The sequence below is a fragment of the Bemisia tabaci genome, chromosome 4 (genome assembly GCF_918797505.1).
Source record: "Bemisia tabaci chromosome 4, PGI_BMITA_v3".
In the NCBI taxonomy this organism is placed as follows: Eukaryota; Metazoa; Arthropoda; class Insecta; order Hemiptera; family Aleyrodidae; genus Bemisia; species Bemisia tabaci.
The window spans coordinates 18,401,125-18,420,438 of record NC_092796.1 but is presented as its reverse complement, the minus strand read 5'-3'; the positions used below and the strand labels follow the sequence as shown (position 1 = coordinate 18,420,438).

General features: G+C 39.0%; 1 protein-coding gene and 1 long non-coding RNA gene across 4 annotated transcripts in view; one reads left to right on the top strand and one right to left on the bottom strand.

Moving 5' to 3' along the window:
- Positions 1-7,478: 7,478 nt before the first annotated feature.
- Positions 7,479-19,314, top strand: part of LOC109034350 (constitutive coactivator of PPAR-gamma-like protein 1 homolog) — a 30,967-nt gene continuing 19,131 nt past the window's right edge. The window contains 9 exon segments of the mRNA XM_019047438.2: positions 7,479-7,866; positions 9,342-9,619; positions 9,789-9,961; positions 10,886-11,149; positions 11,648-11,815; positions 12,518-12,710; positions 13,756-13,883; positions 15,025-15,136; positions 18,643-18,863. Coding sequence (XP_018902983.2) covers positions 9,433-9,619; positions 9,789-9,961; positions 10,886-11,149; positions 11,648-11,815; positions 12,518-12,710; positions 13,756-13,883; positions 15,025-15,136; positions 18,643-18,863 — 1,446 coding nt within the window. The 5' untranslated portion in view covers positions 7,479-7,866; positions 9,342-9,432.
- On the bottom strand, positions 9,264-13,252 carry LOC109034352 (uncharacterized). Of its 3 annotated transcripts, none has more exons than XR_002009138.2 (5): positions 12,955-13,252; positions 11,630-11,804; positions 10,873-11,043; positions 9,877-10,075; positions 9,264-9,541 (listed from the first exon to the last, which is right to left on the bottom strand). It is a non-coding gene; the product is annotated as an uncharacterized lncRNA (long non-coding RNA). The 3 variants fall into 3 exon arrangements; XR_011899716.1 differs by having other exon boundaries at positions 13,034-13,251; XR_011899717.1 differs by having other exon boundaries at positions 10,873-10,963; positions 13,034-13,251.

The window sequence follows — 19,314 nt, the reverse complement described above, 5'->3', positions numbered from 1 at the left end:
ATCATTTTTTTTTTAAATTATCAGAAATTGAGTCAGGTGCATGTTAATGACAACTAAATTTGGAGAAAAAATTACCATAGTTGTCAAATTTACGAAAAATTGAAAATTTGTTTTTTCTAAAAATCTCTAAAGCTAATTTCAGGTCCCAAATCGTTAGAAATCGGAAAAAATGCCTTCAATAAAAGTTGTAGAGAATTGTTTAAGCTTTAAAACGGTATATTAACGAAATTTGTACGATGATTTGTTGCCAAACTACGCGCAAAAAACCCGGGATTTTCTTTCCGCGCGAGAGCGGCAGATCCTTCCGACTCAACGCGTAGCCACTTGTTAAAATCTAAAATTTCTCCAGGATCCTACTTTTAACTAGAGTCCCTTTATACCCAGAGTAACGACAACTCGATTATCAGCTGACTGGCAGCCGACCTTGGCTGGCCATGGAGGCCGAAACTAGTGCACTCAAACGAACGATATTGGGGGATAAGGATCAGGAATCCTGCGATGTCTGTCACACAGAAACAACAACATCAACAAATTGATCAATTAAAAAGAAAATGAGATTGGTTTGTGAATAATTTCTTAATCTATTTTCATTTTGGACCGATGGCAATAACAATTTACTCTTGATAAACCACAATTAGGTAATATTTTCATTATTCTTGTTCACATACGAGGTACCGCCATCTTGGTGCACTAGTTTCGGCCTCCATGAGCGAGAACCAATCAGAATTGGATTTTTTTTTAGGCCACTTTCAGCCCAATCCTGGCCCAACCAAAAGTGAATTGTCGTAACTCTGGGTATAAAGGGACTCTACTTTTAACATATAATTATGAAATTGGGAGTATTTACTTGTTTAATAAAAGTATGAGAACACCCCCTCTCCTTCCCTCCCTATCCCTTGTTGCCATAATTATTATAAAAATGTTATCTCTATCGCGTTAGTCAGAGAGAAAGACGGTTTTGACCCGGAACAAATGCATAACACACTTTTCGTATGTAAACGTCATCAGTAGATCCTCCTGAATAACATACTAAAAATTTACCACGGACCGACCCCGGAGCACCCCCCAAAATGCCTAAAATCAAAATGGCGGCCATAATAAGGCCGTATGGGATTTCGGTATTTTAAAATGTTCCTATAGTGTCATGTGAGGTATCTTTTCCTGTGTAATTTTGGTCGCAAATTTCATATATGAAGTCAAAAAAGCCCCCGGGTCAAAAGGGGTGCCCCAAATCCAAGATGGCGACTAAATTTGAAAGGCAAGGGAGGTCATTTTTTAACTTTTACGCGATTGCGCGAGTGAGGTATCATTTCCTACATAATATTGGTCGTGGATTTCATTAATGATGTCAAAACAGCTCCCCGATCAAAGGGAGTGCTCTAAATCCAAGAGGGCGGCTAAATTTGAGAGGCAGGAGGGGTGCATTTTTTAGATTTTTGCGTGAAAAGGCGGGTGTGATGTATCAATTCCTGGATAATTTTGGTCGTGGATTTCATTATTGATGTCAAAATAGCTCCCCGGTCAAAGGGAGTGCTCTAAATCCAAGAGGGCGGCTAAATTTGAGAGGCAGGAGGGGTGCATTTTTTAGATTTTTGCGTGAAAAGGCGGGTGTGGTGCATCAATTCCTGGATAATTTTGGTCGTGAATTTCATTATTTATGTCAAAATAGCTCCCCGGTCAAAGGGAGTGCTCTAAATCCAAGGGGGCGGCTAAATTTGAGAGGTGGATGGGTGTATTTTTTTTTTTTTAAAAATTCACCTAACAAGGCAAGGAAGGTGTCTTTTTCCGTCTACTTTGATTCAACGCGAGTCTGAAAAATGTAAAAGATTAATTTTACTCAAAACATGGTACGTGTTAGCAAGCAGGTGACCATCATGGCTGTTCACGGTATTAAAATAATTTAACTGGAGCATCTAATGAATTGTTTTTGCTCACGAGACGTGCCTTTTCTTGTCAAGATAGGATAAAATCTGAATCAGCGTGCTGATTCCAATTCTGTGTCAAGCTCGTCAGGATCTTTCACTTCGGGTCTCTCCAAGTTTTTACGGTTGAAGTTGGCGCAACTTCTGCGAAAGTCGGGGCATGACCTTACAAGTACGTTGCATAGTGTCAAACCCTTGCTTAAAATAAAAACGGAGGATTTTGAGGAACGACTGTGTAGCTGGAGGCAGGTCGGTCGAAAGTGGAATGAATCTAGTTGTTTTCATACATTCATCCCGATTGGTAAGCGCATCCAGATCGACTTGTCCCGTCCACAGTTGGATTGTAGCTCCTTTGATGGTGCTTCATGGCTGAAAATGTCGGAGTTAATCTCTCTATTTGCGACGAAGATTTTGCAAGCTGCAACTTTTTCCTTTGAAAACGTTATGACGGACGTTTTTGAGAGCTTCATTTTTGTGGCACCATAGAGAAGGAATGTTGCGCCTTTTTCAGCTTTCCATAATCGTTCAAGGCTTTACTGGGGATCTAAGAACCTTTCGGTAGATTCTTGCATGTAAAGATCTCTTCACGCGTATTGAATGTAGTTCCTTTTATGATTCCGTGCATGTGGCAGGTCGAATCGCAACCAGTATACGCATTCAAGAACAGTAGCTGCTTACATAAACGTTGATTGATTCTGTGCCGTATACAAGGGATGTTGTGAGCTATCGTCTTTCATTTAGCGTTTAAGTAATATCACTTCTAAAGAGCAAAGAAAAATTGATGTCTTCTGATCAATTTAACAAAAAATCAAATGGGTTCAGATTCTCTCATATTACATTTCTGTTGCGGTGCTCTTGCAAGCTTAAACACCCTTTTCAACGATATCAGCATATGCATATCCTTTCGCATGCACCACCCTACACCATGGATTGGAAGTGTGTGCCGAATATGGATAAGTAGATTTTAATTAAGCCCATGCAATGTCCAGTAATAGGAAATAGACGAAGAAAAAGAGAATAAATCCCCTTGCAGAAACAGTTAAGGAATGCTAGAGACGTACTAAAATTGGAAGCGAGTATGTTTTGCTTGTTAAATCAATAGGTAGGGCGAACGCGCGTTTTCTAGCACACATTCCTATCAGTCGTACTATTATGATCTTTGTTTATTAAAGGACCTATTCACACCTAATTTCTGTTCCAGGGCCAGAAATAAACGGAAAAAGACACCTTCCTTGCCTTGTTATTTTAAGCAAGGGTTTGACACTATGCAGCGTACTTGTAAGGTCATGCCCCGACTTTCGCAGAAGTTGCGCCAACTTCAACCGTAAAAACTTGGAGAGACCCGAGGTGAAAGATCCTGACGAGCTTGACACAGAATTGGAATCAGCACGCTGATTTTTGAATTTTAGCCGCCCCCTTGGATTTAGAGCACTCCCTTTGACCGGGGAGCTATTTTGACATAAATAATGAAATTCACGACCAAAATTATCCAGGAATTGATGCACCACACCCGCCTTTTCACGCAAAAATCTAAAAAATGCACCCCTCCTGCCTCTCAAATTTAGCCGCCCTCTTGGATTTAGAGCACTCCCTTTGACCGGGGAGCTATTTTGACATCAATAATGAAATTCACGACCAAAATTATCCAGGAATTGATACACCACACCCGCCTTTTCACGCAAAAATCTAAAAAATGCACCCCTCCTGCCTCTCAAATTTAGCCGCCCTCTTGGATTTAGAGCACTCCCTTTGATCGGGGAGCTGTTTTGACATCATTAATGAAATCCACGACCAATATTATGTAGGAAATGATACCTCACTCGCGCAATCGCGTAAAAGTTAAAAATGACCTCCCTTGCCTTTCAAATTTAGTCGCCATCTTGGATTTGGGGCACCCCTTTTGACCCGGGGGCTTTTTTGACTTCATATATGAAATTTGCGACCAAAATTACACAGGAAAAGATACCTCACATGACACTATAGGAACATTTTAAAATACCGAAATCCCATACGGCCTTATTATGGCCGCCATTTTGATTTTAGGCATTTTGGGGGGTGCTCCGGGGTCGGTCCGTGGTAAATTTTTAGTATGTTATTCAGGAGGATCTACTGATGACGTTTACATACGAAAAGTGTGTTATGCATTTGTTCCGGGTCAAACCGTCTTTCTCTCTGACTAACGCGATAGAGATAACATTTTTATAATAATTATGGCAACAAGGGATAGGGAGGGAAGGAGAGGGGGTGTTCTCATACTTTTATTAAACAAGTAAATACTCCCAATTTCATAATTATATGTTAAAAGTAGGATCCTGGAGAAATTTTAGATTTTAACAAGTGGCTACGCGTTGAGTCGGAAGGATCTGCCGCTCTCGCGCGGAAAGAAAATCCCGGGTTTTTTGCGCGTAGTTTGGCAACAAATCATCGTACAAATTTCGTTAATATACCGTTTTAAAGCTTAAACAATTCTCTACAACTTTTATTGAAGGCATTTTTTCCGATTTCTAACGATTTGGGACCTGAAATTAGCTTTAAAGATTTTTAGAAAAAACAAATTTTCAATTTTTCGTAAATTTGACAACTATGGTAATTTTTTCTCCAAATTTAGTTGTCATTAACATGTACCTGACTCAATTTCTGATAATTTAAAAAAAAAATGATCTCAATACGATAATTTGACGCCAAGTTATGTGCATTTGAAAATTGGCGAATTTTCAGGGAGTTCCCTGATTTTTCAGGGCTTTCCGCACGTCGGAAAGTTGGGGAATTTTCAGAAACTACACTCCTACTGGGGTACATTAACGCCCTTTAGTTGGAATTTGCTTCCGATTTTTTTCCACCTAAAAAGCTAGATTGCCTGGACTATTAATCCGGCCCCGAGCTACTGAACGTCATTTTTTAAAAATTTCAGTGGTTTTTCTCCTCTCTCTTCGTGAAAAATATTCTGTGAAAACTTCAAACCACGATGTTGGTAAAGGCTCCTTTTAAAAAAAAAAGGGTAGTAGAGATTTCGAATCGCACCGCAGCTGAATTACGCATTTTTGCAGTTTCACCGTCATTATGTCGTTGAGCCGATGAACATCCGGAACTTTCTTTAATTGTGGGGAGTAGGGGGTAGGTAAAGACGCCATGCCGATGAACGATGTTGATAACCTATCGGTGGGTATCGTCCACTTGAGTTTCGCCTTCAATTTGGCCGCATAGGCAACCCACCTACCGACGAGCGCGAATGCTCTGTTTGAAGAACACACTTTTATAATGCTCGTAAGATTTTATTGAACCGACGACTTTGTGTCAGTATGCGAGCTCTTTCTCTCTGTGCCTCCTCCTCCCCCCCCCCCCCCCCAAAAAAAAAGAAACCCGACCGTCAACGAAGCGGTTAAGGCGCAGTGGGCTTAATGGGCACATATGTAAGTATAACTCCAGCCAGACCCGAATAGCATCAATATCGCCTCTCAATATGTATAATTTGTAATAAGCAGCGAGAGGCGGTGGAGCTTGTAAACAAGCACGAAGGTCTGAAAGTCAGGAATTCTTCCCTCTCTCTTCTTTCTATCACTTTTTTTCAATTACTATCCCATCCCATCATAGTTTGGATTTGGTACCAACCGCCCCTTGCCTTTCAGAGGGACGGAGTGGGGGAGGAGAAGGGGGCTGAAAAACAATTATTTAGTGAATCCTGCACGGGCAGTTCATGTCTGGAGGTCTGAATGATAAAAAAGGTGGCCATTCATGAGAAAAAGGACCCAAATCAGAGGTAACAGTGTATTCAGTAAGGCGATTTTTGACAAAGTTGGGTCGCCAGATCTGATTTTGAAATTTTGATGGGAAACCCTTTACTGTCTTGAAGAGTGAGGTTTAAGCCGAGCGGTGGATTTCAATTTTTTTCCGATGAAGAGATTAAGGATGAATCATATTCCACCAATTTATTGCCCTGGACACGGCAGCTCAGAATTTTAAATTGATTTTCCTTAATTGAGAGCACACATTTCTAATAGCAGGCTTGAACCTGGTAAATTTAAAATTTTAGAGCTTTTTTGTCACAAGATAATCGCAGAATTTTGAGTTTTTGATAAGTGATGTGTCCCTTTTCTAGGACGGTCACGAATTTACATCGTTGTTTAGGTAGGTAGGTATGTCAAAGATATGTGTCTGAAAAAATCGTTAATTGATGGACTTGCAAGTATATATTGGTATATAAAGTCGCTTTATAACGCACTCTGGCGTTCTACGACACCCAAACGCCACATATGCCTGTCTTCCCAGAGGTTATCGGGCAACTGACACCGCAGCATCTCTTCGTCAACGCCCTGCCGCCAACCCTTTACGGGACGTCCCCGTCGCCTCTTCCCAGTTGCAGGTTACTTGCAAGTAAAAACATAATTAAATTCATTATTTTATTTTTAAATGGCACGTCGTCACCTTCCGGCCAAAGTACCTATCAAGCGCCATGCGACGTTTCAAAATTTCTATCACCATTTTATTTTTTTAAAGAGAAATTGTTGGTTGAATCTATTTGAAAATTTCACTGAATTTTATCGGCAGCTCAAAGAAAATTCAGTGAAATTTGTGGACAGTTTCGTTGAACAATTTCTTTGGAAAAAAAGTAAAATAAAATGGCGGCGGAAATTTTTAAACTTTGCATGGCGCTTGTGATACTTTGACCGGAAGGTGACGACGCATATTCATTTTTGTTAAAAGAACGTAAGAGACCCAATATCAAATGCGTCAAGGGAAGGTAGGCACCTATATTTTTTAAAAGAAAAGAGATACCAATGAGTGACGCGTTTAATGCAAAATGGACGCAAGTAACACCCTCTTTCCTCTCATGAAAATGACATTTAAAATTGTATTTTATGCATTGAAAAGTTCATTAAAAAAAGAAATATAAACACTCAAACAAAATTATGGAACAAGAATATCAATTTCGTACTTTTTATAAAAATATGGGGCTGTACGACACCATTTCGATAAATGAAAGGTTAGCTCAACGTCTTCTGCAGCGAATGTCTATGATTACCTCCCATCCTCAGCATAACTTTTTTTTAACTTTAATGTGTTAATCCGGGGGGGGGGGGGGGAGATGAAAAAATCTTGAAAAATGTATTAAAATCGACAAAAATTTCTACGCGTCAAGAAGTTCTCTTCTCGCATACCGAAGTACCTACCCGCATACCCTCAGTTTTCGAATGAGGTTTCTTTTCTGTATCCCCGATGCGTCGCGTCGCGCCGCGTCGGCAGAAGGTGTGGTTAGCGGTTTTTCATATTTGGCGGTATCTGTTTCTTGACAATGATGTAACATAAGACGTCTTTGATACTACACGTGGTATTTTAGAGTTGATAATTTTAGGTGTATTGAACAATATTCGTTCTCGAAAAATCAGCCATAGCCACAAAATTTGATCAAGTTTCCAATAAAGCTGATTTTTAAAGGATTTTCTTCTTTTTAATTATAAATTTAAAAGATAAATTAAATCGATGAACAGTAATGTTTTTAATCACCGAGAGACGGTACTCCTGTTCACGGTAACTCAAGACACCAATGTAAAGTAATTAAATACGAACATATCATTATTTAATAATTTACTTGCTTCCATCAGCTAAAAACACTCAAAGTTATTGTTTACAGTCCAATTTTATTTAAATCAAGACAATATTCAATAGTAATTTTCAATTCCTAAATTAGAAAATGTTGAGTGCAGCTTTTGACTTATCTTACTCACATCGGACATCCGGTATGTAGGCAATAGGCGAAGCAAACTAGCGGCTTCGATTATTTCCTGTCAGGAACCAGGATCAACTTTTACAGTTTCCATACATCATTTTCATGGATGGTGGTGAAGTTCTAAGTGTTTCATTTATTTCCAATTAAGTCTCTAATACTACTGTGGTGTTTTTGTTATCGACATCAGTTTAGTTTTCTTTGGACTCGCTCTAGGAGCAAGTAAGTTTTCGAGTCGTCCTTTACTTTTCTTTTAGCGGTAAATGGCTGATCTCGCCGTCGTCTCATCGCCATGCTGCTCACCGGTATTTCTTGTAAATAATTTACGGTTTTCATTTGTGTGTTTTGAAGTTAGTAAATTGCTACCGCAACGTCTATTCGTTCGTTCCGAAACAGTCGGCAATGTGTCATCGCCAACGAAGTGTCTAAAAACCTTAATTGGTTTCGGCGTAGACTGTTCTTGATTTTGGGGTTAAGAACTGCAATTAAATGAAGATGGAGAAATGTCTGGGAGGAAGGACTTCCCCTGATCATCATGTCTCTTACCCCGTGAGCTCTTAAGCTCTCGCAAATATTTCTCCCCTGGATTGTGATTTCTGCTCCTTCTCCAATTCTTCAGGAATACTGTCCTTGTCATAGGTCAAGGTGGCTGATTGTCTACGCTGTCTACTGTATTCTAACGCTTCATGTATCCTACCGACTCTGTTTAGGAAGACAGTGCCTTTGGCTCATCCAACCGGCTCCTCCATCGAATTATTTTTTAGTACCTAAGTTATGACATGGCTAGAAGTTCCATGAATGCAGAATGGATGTACGCCTCAGATTACGGAAGAATTTTTCATTGTCCGCAAATCAGTAACGATTCATTTGAACATTCTCGATACCCATTCCTCTGGCATTTGCATTCTATTATCAATTGTTATAAAATTATACAATCCCCTCTTTTTCATTTGGAATAAGACCAATCATTCCAGCCAGTCTTTTATTCCATAGAGGGGTTTTGTATCGTTCAGAATAGCTGATAATATCTCCTGAGTCAATTGGATTATGCAACTTTATGTGTAACTAAGTATTATGACGGCTTATTATGATGTCTGCAGGTCTCCTTGTGTAGGCCCGATTGTAACTTCTGAGCTGGAGGCTGCACTTTCTGTGACAGCATCTCTCCTGTCTATAGATTAATGTTGAGTAGACTTATATCTCTCAATCAATTGCATTTACGTGCAATTACTTCGTTCAACTGCGAATCAAATCGGGAGCATACATTCAATATATGAACAATAATTACTCATAATAATATCAAGAACATATTTGACAACGCTGTGTTAGTTTCAATCAAAGCAGAAAAGTCACTTGAAGAACTCGTAGGAGGTAGATGACACCTGAACACATTTAAGCAAAAGAAGCAACTAATTTTTTGAAACAGGTCATAAATTAAATTTGTTACAATGCAAGTAGAATCAAGTGATGATAAAATGTTGTGATTCAATTCCAATAAACACAACAATGAAACAAGATCAATAAATTAATAACTATGGGTACCTAATAGGACAACCAGAACAGGAATATAAAAAGCCATGATCGAAAAGAAGATCAAAGGGAAAGAAAAGTCTGCTAGGTATTTTTTAGTGAAATTATCTGCATTTATTTACCACCATTATTATCTGAACAATGTTTTTCACTTGATTCTTTTCTAGGTTGTGTTATGCTCTCGTAATTTTCGGCAAATCAATAATTTGTCTCTGGGAAAATTTCATCTAAACTGGCGTGAAATTCAATTTGGTCATCATGAGCACTAAACACTTGCAACATTTTCTTGAAAGCGGCTCTGTCGAGGGATCAAATGTCTCTGTTGATTTGGTCAGGCTTGCCAGGCGTCACGTTCAAACCACCAAACCTAAAAAGAATCAAAAATTCACTCTTGTTGTGGATGGAGAATGTTGCATGGATCGTCTCTATGGAGGATTTTATTCGGGTAAGACTACAACCACTTATTAATCAAGCAGTACAAAAGAGATATACTCTAATTTTTAGTCTATTTTTGGTGTGCTGAAAAACTTGTAAGCAAAATTACTCATTTCAGGAAGAACCAAATTTCATTTAGCTCATCTCATTTAGTCTCCATTTTTCATTTTTCCTTCTAGATTGGGCTTGTGGTGGTCAATGGAACAGAATGGTAAATTACTTAACTCAGCTGGCCGAGAACATGGCTAAAGTGGATGTCGAACTTACTTTCTTCCTCAATGGATGCGTAGAATCCCATCGCATTCGCGACTGGGTCAATCAACAGCTCCAGTCACGGCAAAACATTGACTCAGTAAGTGAATTTCAACACCTCAATGTAACACTGTCTGATCAGATTGGAATTTCATGTGTCATCAGGTCATTCATTCATTGATCATTGATTAAATGTTTAACTTGATGCAAGTGACTGCAAATGATTAAGTATTATTTTTAGAATTAGAAAGCGCTTTAATGTGAGATTGTTGGTGCTTTGCTGTATTTTCAGCACTTAATTTCTCCCCCCCTTCCCCACTTCTATTCTTGTATGGTGGATTGGACATGCTCTGAAAAACTTTATCAAGACAGTCCAAACTTTTCTAGTAGGTTTTTAGAATAAACTCGGGCTTATCTTAAAAATTTGTCTTAGATATTGAACTCACAGTAATTAGAGTAAGTACATAGGTTACGGTTGTATATCGATGGTGGAAGTCGGCAATCACATAACTTGGTTTGCGAAGTCGCAGACTTCCTGTCATACCTTATTTTTCCAACAGAAAACTACGCAACGGCAATTCTTTAAAGCAGCCGTGATTTTTCTTCTCTGTGCCAAGAAAATTCTACTAAAACTTCAAGGAATGATGTCAATTTGTTCTCCTTTAAAAAAATATCATGGGGGCGGAGATTTTCAGACGCCGCAAACGAGTTATGTGATTGCCGACTTGCACCATGGATATTGTTAACTATTCAGTAGTGAAATTCCATGAGGAGCTCTAGTTTTTTAAGATAAAGAGTTTCACTCTAAATTCAAGAAGGATCATGTGATTTCAACCAACTTGGTATAAAAAAACTAATGAAGCCAGCCAACTGTTGGTTGTGTAAGCTTGTATATCATTTCATTAGATTTTGGACGCTACCTTGTTAGGCTCAATTCGTTAAAAATTAAATAGTCTGCATTTTTTTGCTACGTAATTCAAGACTCTCTCAGAACAAAGAATTATTATTTACCATTCCATTTCAGGTACTGAAGCATGTTCAATCCAAAGGAACTCCTCCTCCCAAAGTGTGGTGGCAGCCACCGATTGGTCTGCAGTCTGCCCTTCGCATCATTGTCATGCATCAAATCAAAGTGAATGTCATTTGTACGTTGGAAGACCATAAACAAGAAGTTATTGCCTACTGTCATGAAAACAATGTACAAGGTCTAATTGCTGATGATGGTGAATATACTGCCTTCAATTACAATCGTTACTTCTCTGCCAAGCAACTGAAGTTAACCTACAAGGTAAGCATGAGGTTCCTAATCCAACGTTACAATTATGAACATTGATATTAATTATCTCATCCTATTAAATTTAAGTTTTCTCTGCTGTTTTATTTCATCATTTGGATTTCCGCTCAATTTTTTTTTTGGGGGGGGGGGGGGGGGGTTGCATCTGTAATTACACTTTTCAGTGTTGATTTTCGGGAAGTGGTAGATTTAGAATTTCTTCCCATGATTTTATCGTGCTGGCTAATCCTTGACTCTCGAGAATACGATCTCAAAAGACTATTGAAGGTGCGCCTACAAAACTGGTCCACACATTTTGTTGGTGTATGTCTTCGAGACTTGAAACATTCAATTAGTAGGCAGTATAACCTTGTTATAATGGCCTTTGATTCAATAACAATTTTCGTTAGTCCTTTCAAAATCTCTGTTTTTCACGGCAAGCTGCTTATTTTTTTTACTTAACCTGTGTCAGATATATGATTCCTCATAACTCACTATCATTTTATGCTTCAGGGTTCCTTAGAAACAAAGGAATACATTATTCCTGAGCTGTTGAAAGAATTGAATATCACTGCTGATAAACTATGTGTCATCGCAGCTCTCCTAGGCAACCATATTCTGGCCAGTAATCAGCTCACAGACATTTACAAGCAGGCAGGCATTGCAGGATCTGTCGACAAGGTAATATTGATAATGCATTCTTAATATATAGTAATCAAGATTTGTTAGGAGCTAGAGCTTGTTCTCTGTATGTTGAGACAAATGTTAAGTTTCGTTTTTGTCATTGTCTCTCTTTTCAGTGGTACCATTTGATCCGATGTTTAATCCTGTTGAGTGGTGCAGATTCGTAGCTACTCATCGTCAAAGATTGACTTCAATTGTAATATATTGACAGCTAAAGTTGAACACTGCGTATCCCTAATTGTGACATCGCAGATTTGCTGGTCTTGTTTTATCATTTTAGAAGAAAACTGATCAACAATTTTTCTGGACATTTTCAAAAAATTTTCTTCACTCATTTAAAAATATTCCTAGAAAATTTCAAAGAGACATTTTAGTTGATTTTTTAAACAAAAAATATAACATAATAGACCCATTAACCGAATTTAGAACAAAGCATCAAAAGATACGTGTCCTTATTAAAGTTTCACGTAAAATACAATATTTGTATCAAAACTTCCTATCCCTAAGTGAGGAAACAGCATTTTTTTTGTTAATTCACACTTCCTGCACACAGAAAACCAAAGTCCACTGAAGTCAAATTGAGGTGTAACCTAATTTCATTGTACTTTTCGATGGGAAAATTTTCCTTGTTTTTGAACTCAGTTAGGGGTGACTTCTCAATCTCTGGTTTCTTATCCTTGAATTCCTTGATTTCTGTAGGTCTCTGGTGACGAATTTGTCAAGAAACTCGCCGCTTATGTCAAAGATTTTCCTGTCGCAACAGCAGAAAATCTTGGCTCGATCGTTGAGCAAATTCTTGGCTCTGCTACCGATGCCAGGTTTGAAAAATTGAAATCTAGCATTCAGCATTATATCAATGGGACGAAGGAAGGATTCCAGAAGTTAAAACCTGGTAAATAAGTTTCTCTCTCTCATGAAGAATTTCTGACCGTCCACAGGAAAAAAGACTTGTGTTCTCATACCTCAAAATTAAAGTATTGACGCAATAAAGTAGATGAGTGTTCTGTGAACGTTTTGGAATAGATAACCACCCAAAATATCTTACGAATGTCTGGTTGGAAATTTTTCTTTAAAAAAATGTAATTTTGATCAATACCTTCTCATGATCATCTTCCATATTTAAGGTGCTCACTTACCAGTTTTCAATATCGCTGTTTAGGGCTTCTACCAAGGTCAAAATAAAGAAAACTGTTTGCAACTCATTAGGATACTTGCCTCTGATAAAATCCAAGTCTGATTTGATACTCAATCCTACCAAACCCACTACTGAAAACTTTGCCCCTTAAGACCAAGCTCCTCTTTCTTGTGGACGGTCACATGTGTAAAACTTTTTTATTGTTGTGTTTTGGTAAATTAAAAACTGAAGAAGCAAATGAAATTAATGTACAGTTAACACATGAGTAAGCAATATTTGTCTGGTGACTCTTTTGAAGTTGATTAGATAAGAGCCAGAGATTAGACAAATCAAGGGGAAAGTAATAAAATCGGAATTTCTTCCCCTTGCTTGGTTTGTCTTTGTTGATAAACATCTGATCCTTATCACTGATACCAGAGTTGCCACTATCAGGAATTACCCACGGGCAATACCGGGTAATATCAGAGAAAATGATGAAAATGTCATGAAAAGAACGTCAAATCGCCATTTTTTGCTTTCTAATTTTGATTTGACGTTTGGAACAATAAATTTTGCCTGAAAACTATTTGAAATTATGTATACTTAACCATTTGGTATATTTTCAATTGTCAGGGAATTCTGTCAAAATGTGTCAGGGATATTCATTTTCTGTATTCTGTGGCAACTCTGCTAAACAAATCTAAACCAGTAGATGCAGCGGGTAGCTTTGACAACCTTTTATTTTTATTTTTTTTCGTTTCTTGTTTGAAATATCATTTTACTGCAGAACCAGAAACTAAAATGAAAGTTTTTCCTCTACCAGATAAACGGCGTTCGAAAGCCAAGAAAAATGTTGAGTCAAAATCAGGCAATTTGGATGCTGCAAATGATTTTACGCAAGACGCTGACTTAGATACTTCCAAATTGGCGTCCGAGAGCAACACCACTGAAGTAAGTAAATTGTCTCTAGAAATTGTGTTGATCTCCTGAGTTACATTTGGATTTTAACATTTTTACTAATGAGTAAAATATAAGTATATAAAGTTGATTTGAGGTATTTACAGGAAAGAAAAAAATGAGCAGGAAGACTAGAAACTTAAGAAGTTTTGTGGGGGTGGGATGGATTGAGTCTCGACTCTTATCCTGAGTGTAATTGTCCGCTTAAAGTACTGATCTTCTTGGTTAATTTAGGTCCATTAAATGCTCGTCCAGCATTCAACTTATATTTTAAGATGGAAGATTAACCACTGATTTTGAAAAAAAGGAGCAAGTAATTGTATTTCCAGTAAAACTGACTTACTCATCATGAAGAAAAAGTAAACTTTCCTCTAAGACTTTCATTAACTTCTCTGTTCCTGTGATGAGGCGCGAAACTTGCCTTAAGTGCATACCTTAAATTTCTACCTATCTCAATTAAGGTGTGGTTGTGTACGATTAATCACTGCTAGACCCATTTCATGTTGTGGGCAAGAGAGAAGATGGTAACATTTTGCCCAACTGTTGTGCAAGATAATCTTGACTGCTTTTTTCAAGATGCAAAAAAATTTTGCATGGTGAAACTAATTACCCTAGATTCAGAAAAAATTCGCTGTGACACTGAATTTGCTTCCAATTTTCAGATGAGAAGTGTCTAGGGATCTGAATGGGATGTTTTACGCCAATTAGTACCAGTATGATGAAAATACAACTATAGTCCGCGCCACTTTTCGTGGCGGGTGAGGGGCGGAGCCAGTTGGCCGGTCCAGTCTGTAATTGAAGGGTTGAAGCGCAGGTATTGGCCCCTAGTTGAGATGGGGTAACGACTGGGCCAATACCTGCGCTTCAACCTTTCAACAATAGACTGGACTGGCCGACTGGCTCTGCCCCTCACCCACCACTTTTCGTGGGGCGGACTATAGATTGGGGTTGCAGTCAGGTTGGTTATTGGCATCTGATTTTGGGTTGGTCACCTATGATTTCAGTCTACTTGCACAGCCCTCAAATCTGCTATTGAAACCCTGTGTAAATAGAATGCTTTCCACAAATACTGACAGTTTTCCAAATTATTATCCACTGTTAATTTTGTTTTACAATGGGTTTTTTTATTTTTTAGATTCTCACTTTCTCTGTCAATGAAGCCAATTTAACACTGAACTCTGGAAATCCGGATATTGTAATTGATGAGGCTTTAAATGAAAATGGTGCTGATGTTGCTGAAAAGATCGGTAAGATCTTCATTATGTACTTTTTAATTCAAGATTCAATCATGTGGTCCGTCAGCTTATACTATCTAGTCAGTTGATGCATATCCTCATATTTCTGTCTTTCCGCATGTGATGCCCAGATCAGATCTAAACAAAAAAATAGAGTTGGGCCGGGTATCCGGCGATTATCCGGATTGCCGGATTATCCGGCCGGATACCGGATATCCGGCTCCGGCCGGATACGATTTTCGCGAGTATCCGGATCCGGCCGGATAAATCGCGCTATCCGGTTTTTGGACCCGCCGAATAGTGCATTTTTGGCCCTGAAAATTTCGATAAATTTTTGGTGATATTCTTTCTTTTTTCTTCCCTATCAATACAATTTTCTGTAATTTTTTCCTGAAACTTTTGACTTTTTTTCAGTCATGGTAATTGTTCCGACCTTTATTACCGGAATAACGCACATGTTCTGCTAATTGACGCGATCGCAAACGTAAATTACCTCTAGTCCGCGACCCGCGTGTTTCACTATGGAACGCCGTTAGTGTCAAAACCCTTTTTCTGGCGCGCGGAAATATTTTTTTCGGCGCGCGGAAAGAAAAAACCCGTTTTCGATGAAAATCTCTGAATTTCCGGATTCCGCGCCGGCTTCAAATCTGTTCCGCGCGCGGAATTTTCGATAGGTAATACGATTCCTGCTCGCCGTTTGTGTCAAAACTATTTTTTCCGGCGCGGCGCTCCAAATCTGTTCCGCGCGCAGAATTTTCGATAATCGATTCCTGCTCGCCGATCGTGTCAAAACTGTTTTTTCCGGCGCTGCACCAGAAAATAATTCCGCGCGCCATTTTTTTCGATATATCGATTTTTTCTGCGCGCTGGAGAATACGGGATGATCCAAAAGTCCCTTCCACCCCCTCTAACTTTTTACCTAATTGAGGTAAAGATTTGAAACTTGGGGGATATTCCTAGGTCAAGGGGAGCTACTTTTTGGCCCCCCTAAAATTTTCAGGGGGCCCCCCTTGGGGGGCAACGGCCCCCAACTTTTAATTTTCAAATGGGAAGACCCCCTTTGTGATAGCTCGTTCGAAAGAGACATAAAAAAAGAAAACTTTTCGCGCAAACCCGAAGTCAATATCTCAAACCGTTTCAAAATGGCGGCCGGTTAAAGTTCAAAATGGCCGAAAATTCACACCGGTTATTTGTCGATGGATTTGCGCGAAAATCGGTATGTATGGGTATTTTGACACGAGAAAAACGAATTTGACTGTTAGATTTTCAAAAAAACCGAAATTTCCAAAATGGCCGCCGTTTAAAGTTTAAAATGGCCGAAAATTGTCACCTCGTTTTTTGCTGATGAATTTGCCTAAAACTTGGAATTTGAGAGTATTTTGGCATAAGATAAACAAATTTGAACTTAGATTTCTAAAAAAAATCAATTTTTGGTCATTTTGAACTTTAACCGGCGGCCATTTTGGAAATTTGGTTTTTTTTTTTTGAAATCTAACGTCAAATTCGTTTTTCTCGTGTCAAAATACCCCTTCATACCGATTTTCGCGCAAATCCATCGACAAATAACCGGTGTGAATTTTCGGCCATTTTGAACTTTAACCGGCCGCCATTTTGAAACGGTTTGAGATATTGACTTCGGGTTTGCGCGAAAAGTTTTCTTTTTTTATGCTCTTTCAAACGAGCTATCACAAAGGGGGCTTCCCATTTGAAAATTAAAAGTTGGGGGCCGTTGCCCCCCCAAGGGGGGCCCCCCTGAAAATTTTAGGGGGGCCAAAAAGTACTCCCCTTTGACCTAGGAATATCCCCCAAGTTTCAAATCTTTACCTCAATTAGGTAAAAAGTTAGAGGGGGTGGAAGGGACTTTTGGATCATCCTGTATTCTCCGCGCGCGGAATTATTTTCTGGTGCAGCGCCGGAAAAAACAGTTTTGACACGATCGGCGAGCAGGAATCGATATATCGAAAATTCTGCGCGCGGAACAGATTTGGAGCGCCGCGCCGGAAAAAAATAGTTTGACACAAACGGCGAGCAGGAATCTCGATATATCGAAAATACCCGCGCGCGGAACAGATTTGAAGCGGCGCGCCGACAAAAATAGTTTTGACACAAACGGCGCAAATACATCGAAAACCGGCGCGGATCCGGAAATTCAGAGATTTTCATCGAAAACGGGTTTTTTCTTTCCGCGCGCCGGAAAAATATTCGCGCGCGCGCAAGGAAAAGGGTTTTGACCTAACGCGTTCCATAGTTTTCACTTTCATAGATGCAGGTGGAAATTCAAGGCCCGAATTTTGTTAGCTACGACCGATCGTGAGTCGAGTAAACTTAACCTCAAAAATCGCGACATTTTCGCGCGAAAAAGCACTAATCCGGATCCGGTACTATCCGGATCCGGCCGGATACTTTTTTGAATTATCCGGTATCCGGATCCGGCCGGATACAAAAAACCGATATCCGGTTCCGGTGACGCGAAAATTCCATTTCGGCCCAACTCTACAAAAAAATCTATCAAAAACCTAGATGAAATCCAGAAAATCAGAAGGCTTGAAGCCTTTAGCTGAACTTTAAGCCTGACCCGTAGAGAAACAATATAAGTGTGCTTAAATTGTCATATGGCAAATTTGTCATTATTTTAAGGCATTAGTGTGAGGAGTAGGACAATTTCCTAGAAAAACCAGGCTTGAAATGCAGCTGCTTTGATGTATTTTTTGGATGTGATTAAAGGTAATAAAAGAGTTGGGTGCTGGGTTTAAGGGGTTCTCTCAGTGCATGTAAACTCACAAAATTTTTGGAATTATAATTTTAAGGGTTCTTTTTTATTGAAGTTGCCGTATTTTTTAAGAAGTTTTTGTCAAGTTTTTTCGCTGTTTTCCCTAGAGATTTTTCGAGATTCATGCACTGGGCTGGCAGATTGCTACGGACAAATCTGCTGTAAGCTAAATTTCAAGAGTTCTACAGACAGGAAGCTCTGTATACTTGAGGATCATGGGCGCTGAGGCCCCGAAGGTTTATTGGAGAAAAAGTTGTTAAATAGATTAAAGTCCGTTCAAAAAGGTAGCAGAAATACAAGTAAATCAGGATCTATGCCTTGGAAGATGTTGTCCTCATCTTGCTTGCGAAACATGAAGTTCTCTCCGTCAAGCATAGTCGGATAAAGACACCCCCCCCCCCCAATCAGTGGTCCCTATACAAAATGAAAGACAATTCTCTCAGATAAATGTTGAAAATTTGCTTGAAATTTTTCAAACATGATTCATAATTGCTTTCCATTTGTTAAGTTATTCATGGTCATTTTTACAGCAAGTCGAGAGTACCTGAGCAATCAATTTTAATTTATGTACATTTTAAGTGTAGAGACTGTGTACTTCGACAGATTATGAGTTATTTGCTTACCTTGCACCATGAAAGTTTTACCAGGACTCCATTCAAAGCGCAACCAATGAATCATTTTGATAAGTTTTCAGTGTGATGTAAATTTACTTTGAGTGTGATCAAATGGATGGTTTCTGTTGTTGCAGTAAACGGTCAAAATGGCACCGTTGGTGTAGGATCTAGTAGTTCCAGCTCCTCTGGTGCTCCAACCTCAGCTGTCGAAAATGTCAAGTCTGAACCCGAAAGCAAGTCAAGCAAGAAACAACCACCTCAACTGCCAGCAGCCTCTGCAGAAGTCATGCGAACTGTCATTGAACGGCACAGCAAAGGCCTAATGTCACCTGCCCTCTATCAGATTCTTAATTTTGTAAGTTCATAATCCACAAAGTTATTTGAAAATATTTTATTTTCTCTTGTCGACGTTGCTCGCACTGGAAAAAAATTTTGGAACTCCTTTTTGCAGAACAAGTTTTCTACAGATGTGTAATTTTCAAGAGTTGTGCAAACATATCTGCATGAATTCTACATTTATATTAATTGCTGCTGCCAAAGGATCTGGTAATAACTCACCGGTTGATTTCATCTCCCTTATCTAGCTCTCTTGTTTTATTTTTTTCCTCAAGATTCTTTCGTGCAGTTAAGTGCTATAAAACGTCCCAGAAAAATTAAACCTGAGGAATTGACTGAACGTACTTTTTCACGATTTCTTCAGGGGTTTCTTTTATTGAAGAGGCTCAACCGCCCGGTTATTGAAATCATATCAGCACGATGAGACTAGACATAATCCTATTTTAACCGTTCAATATATCTTATTCTGA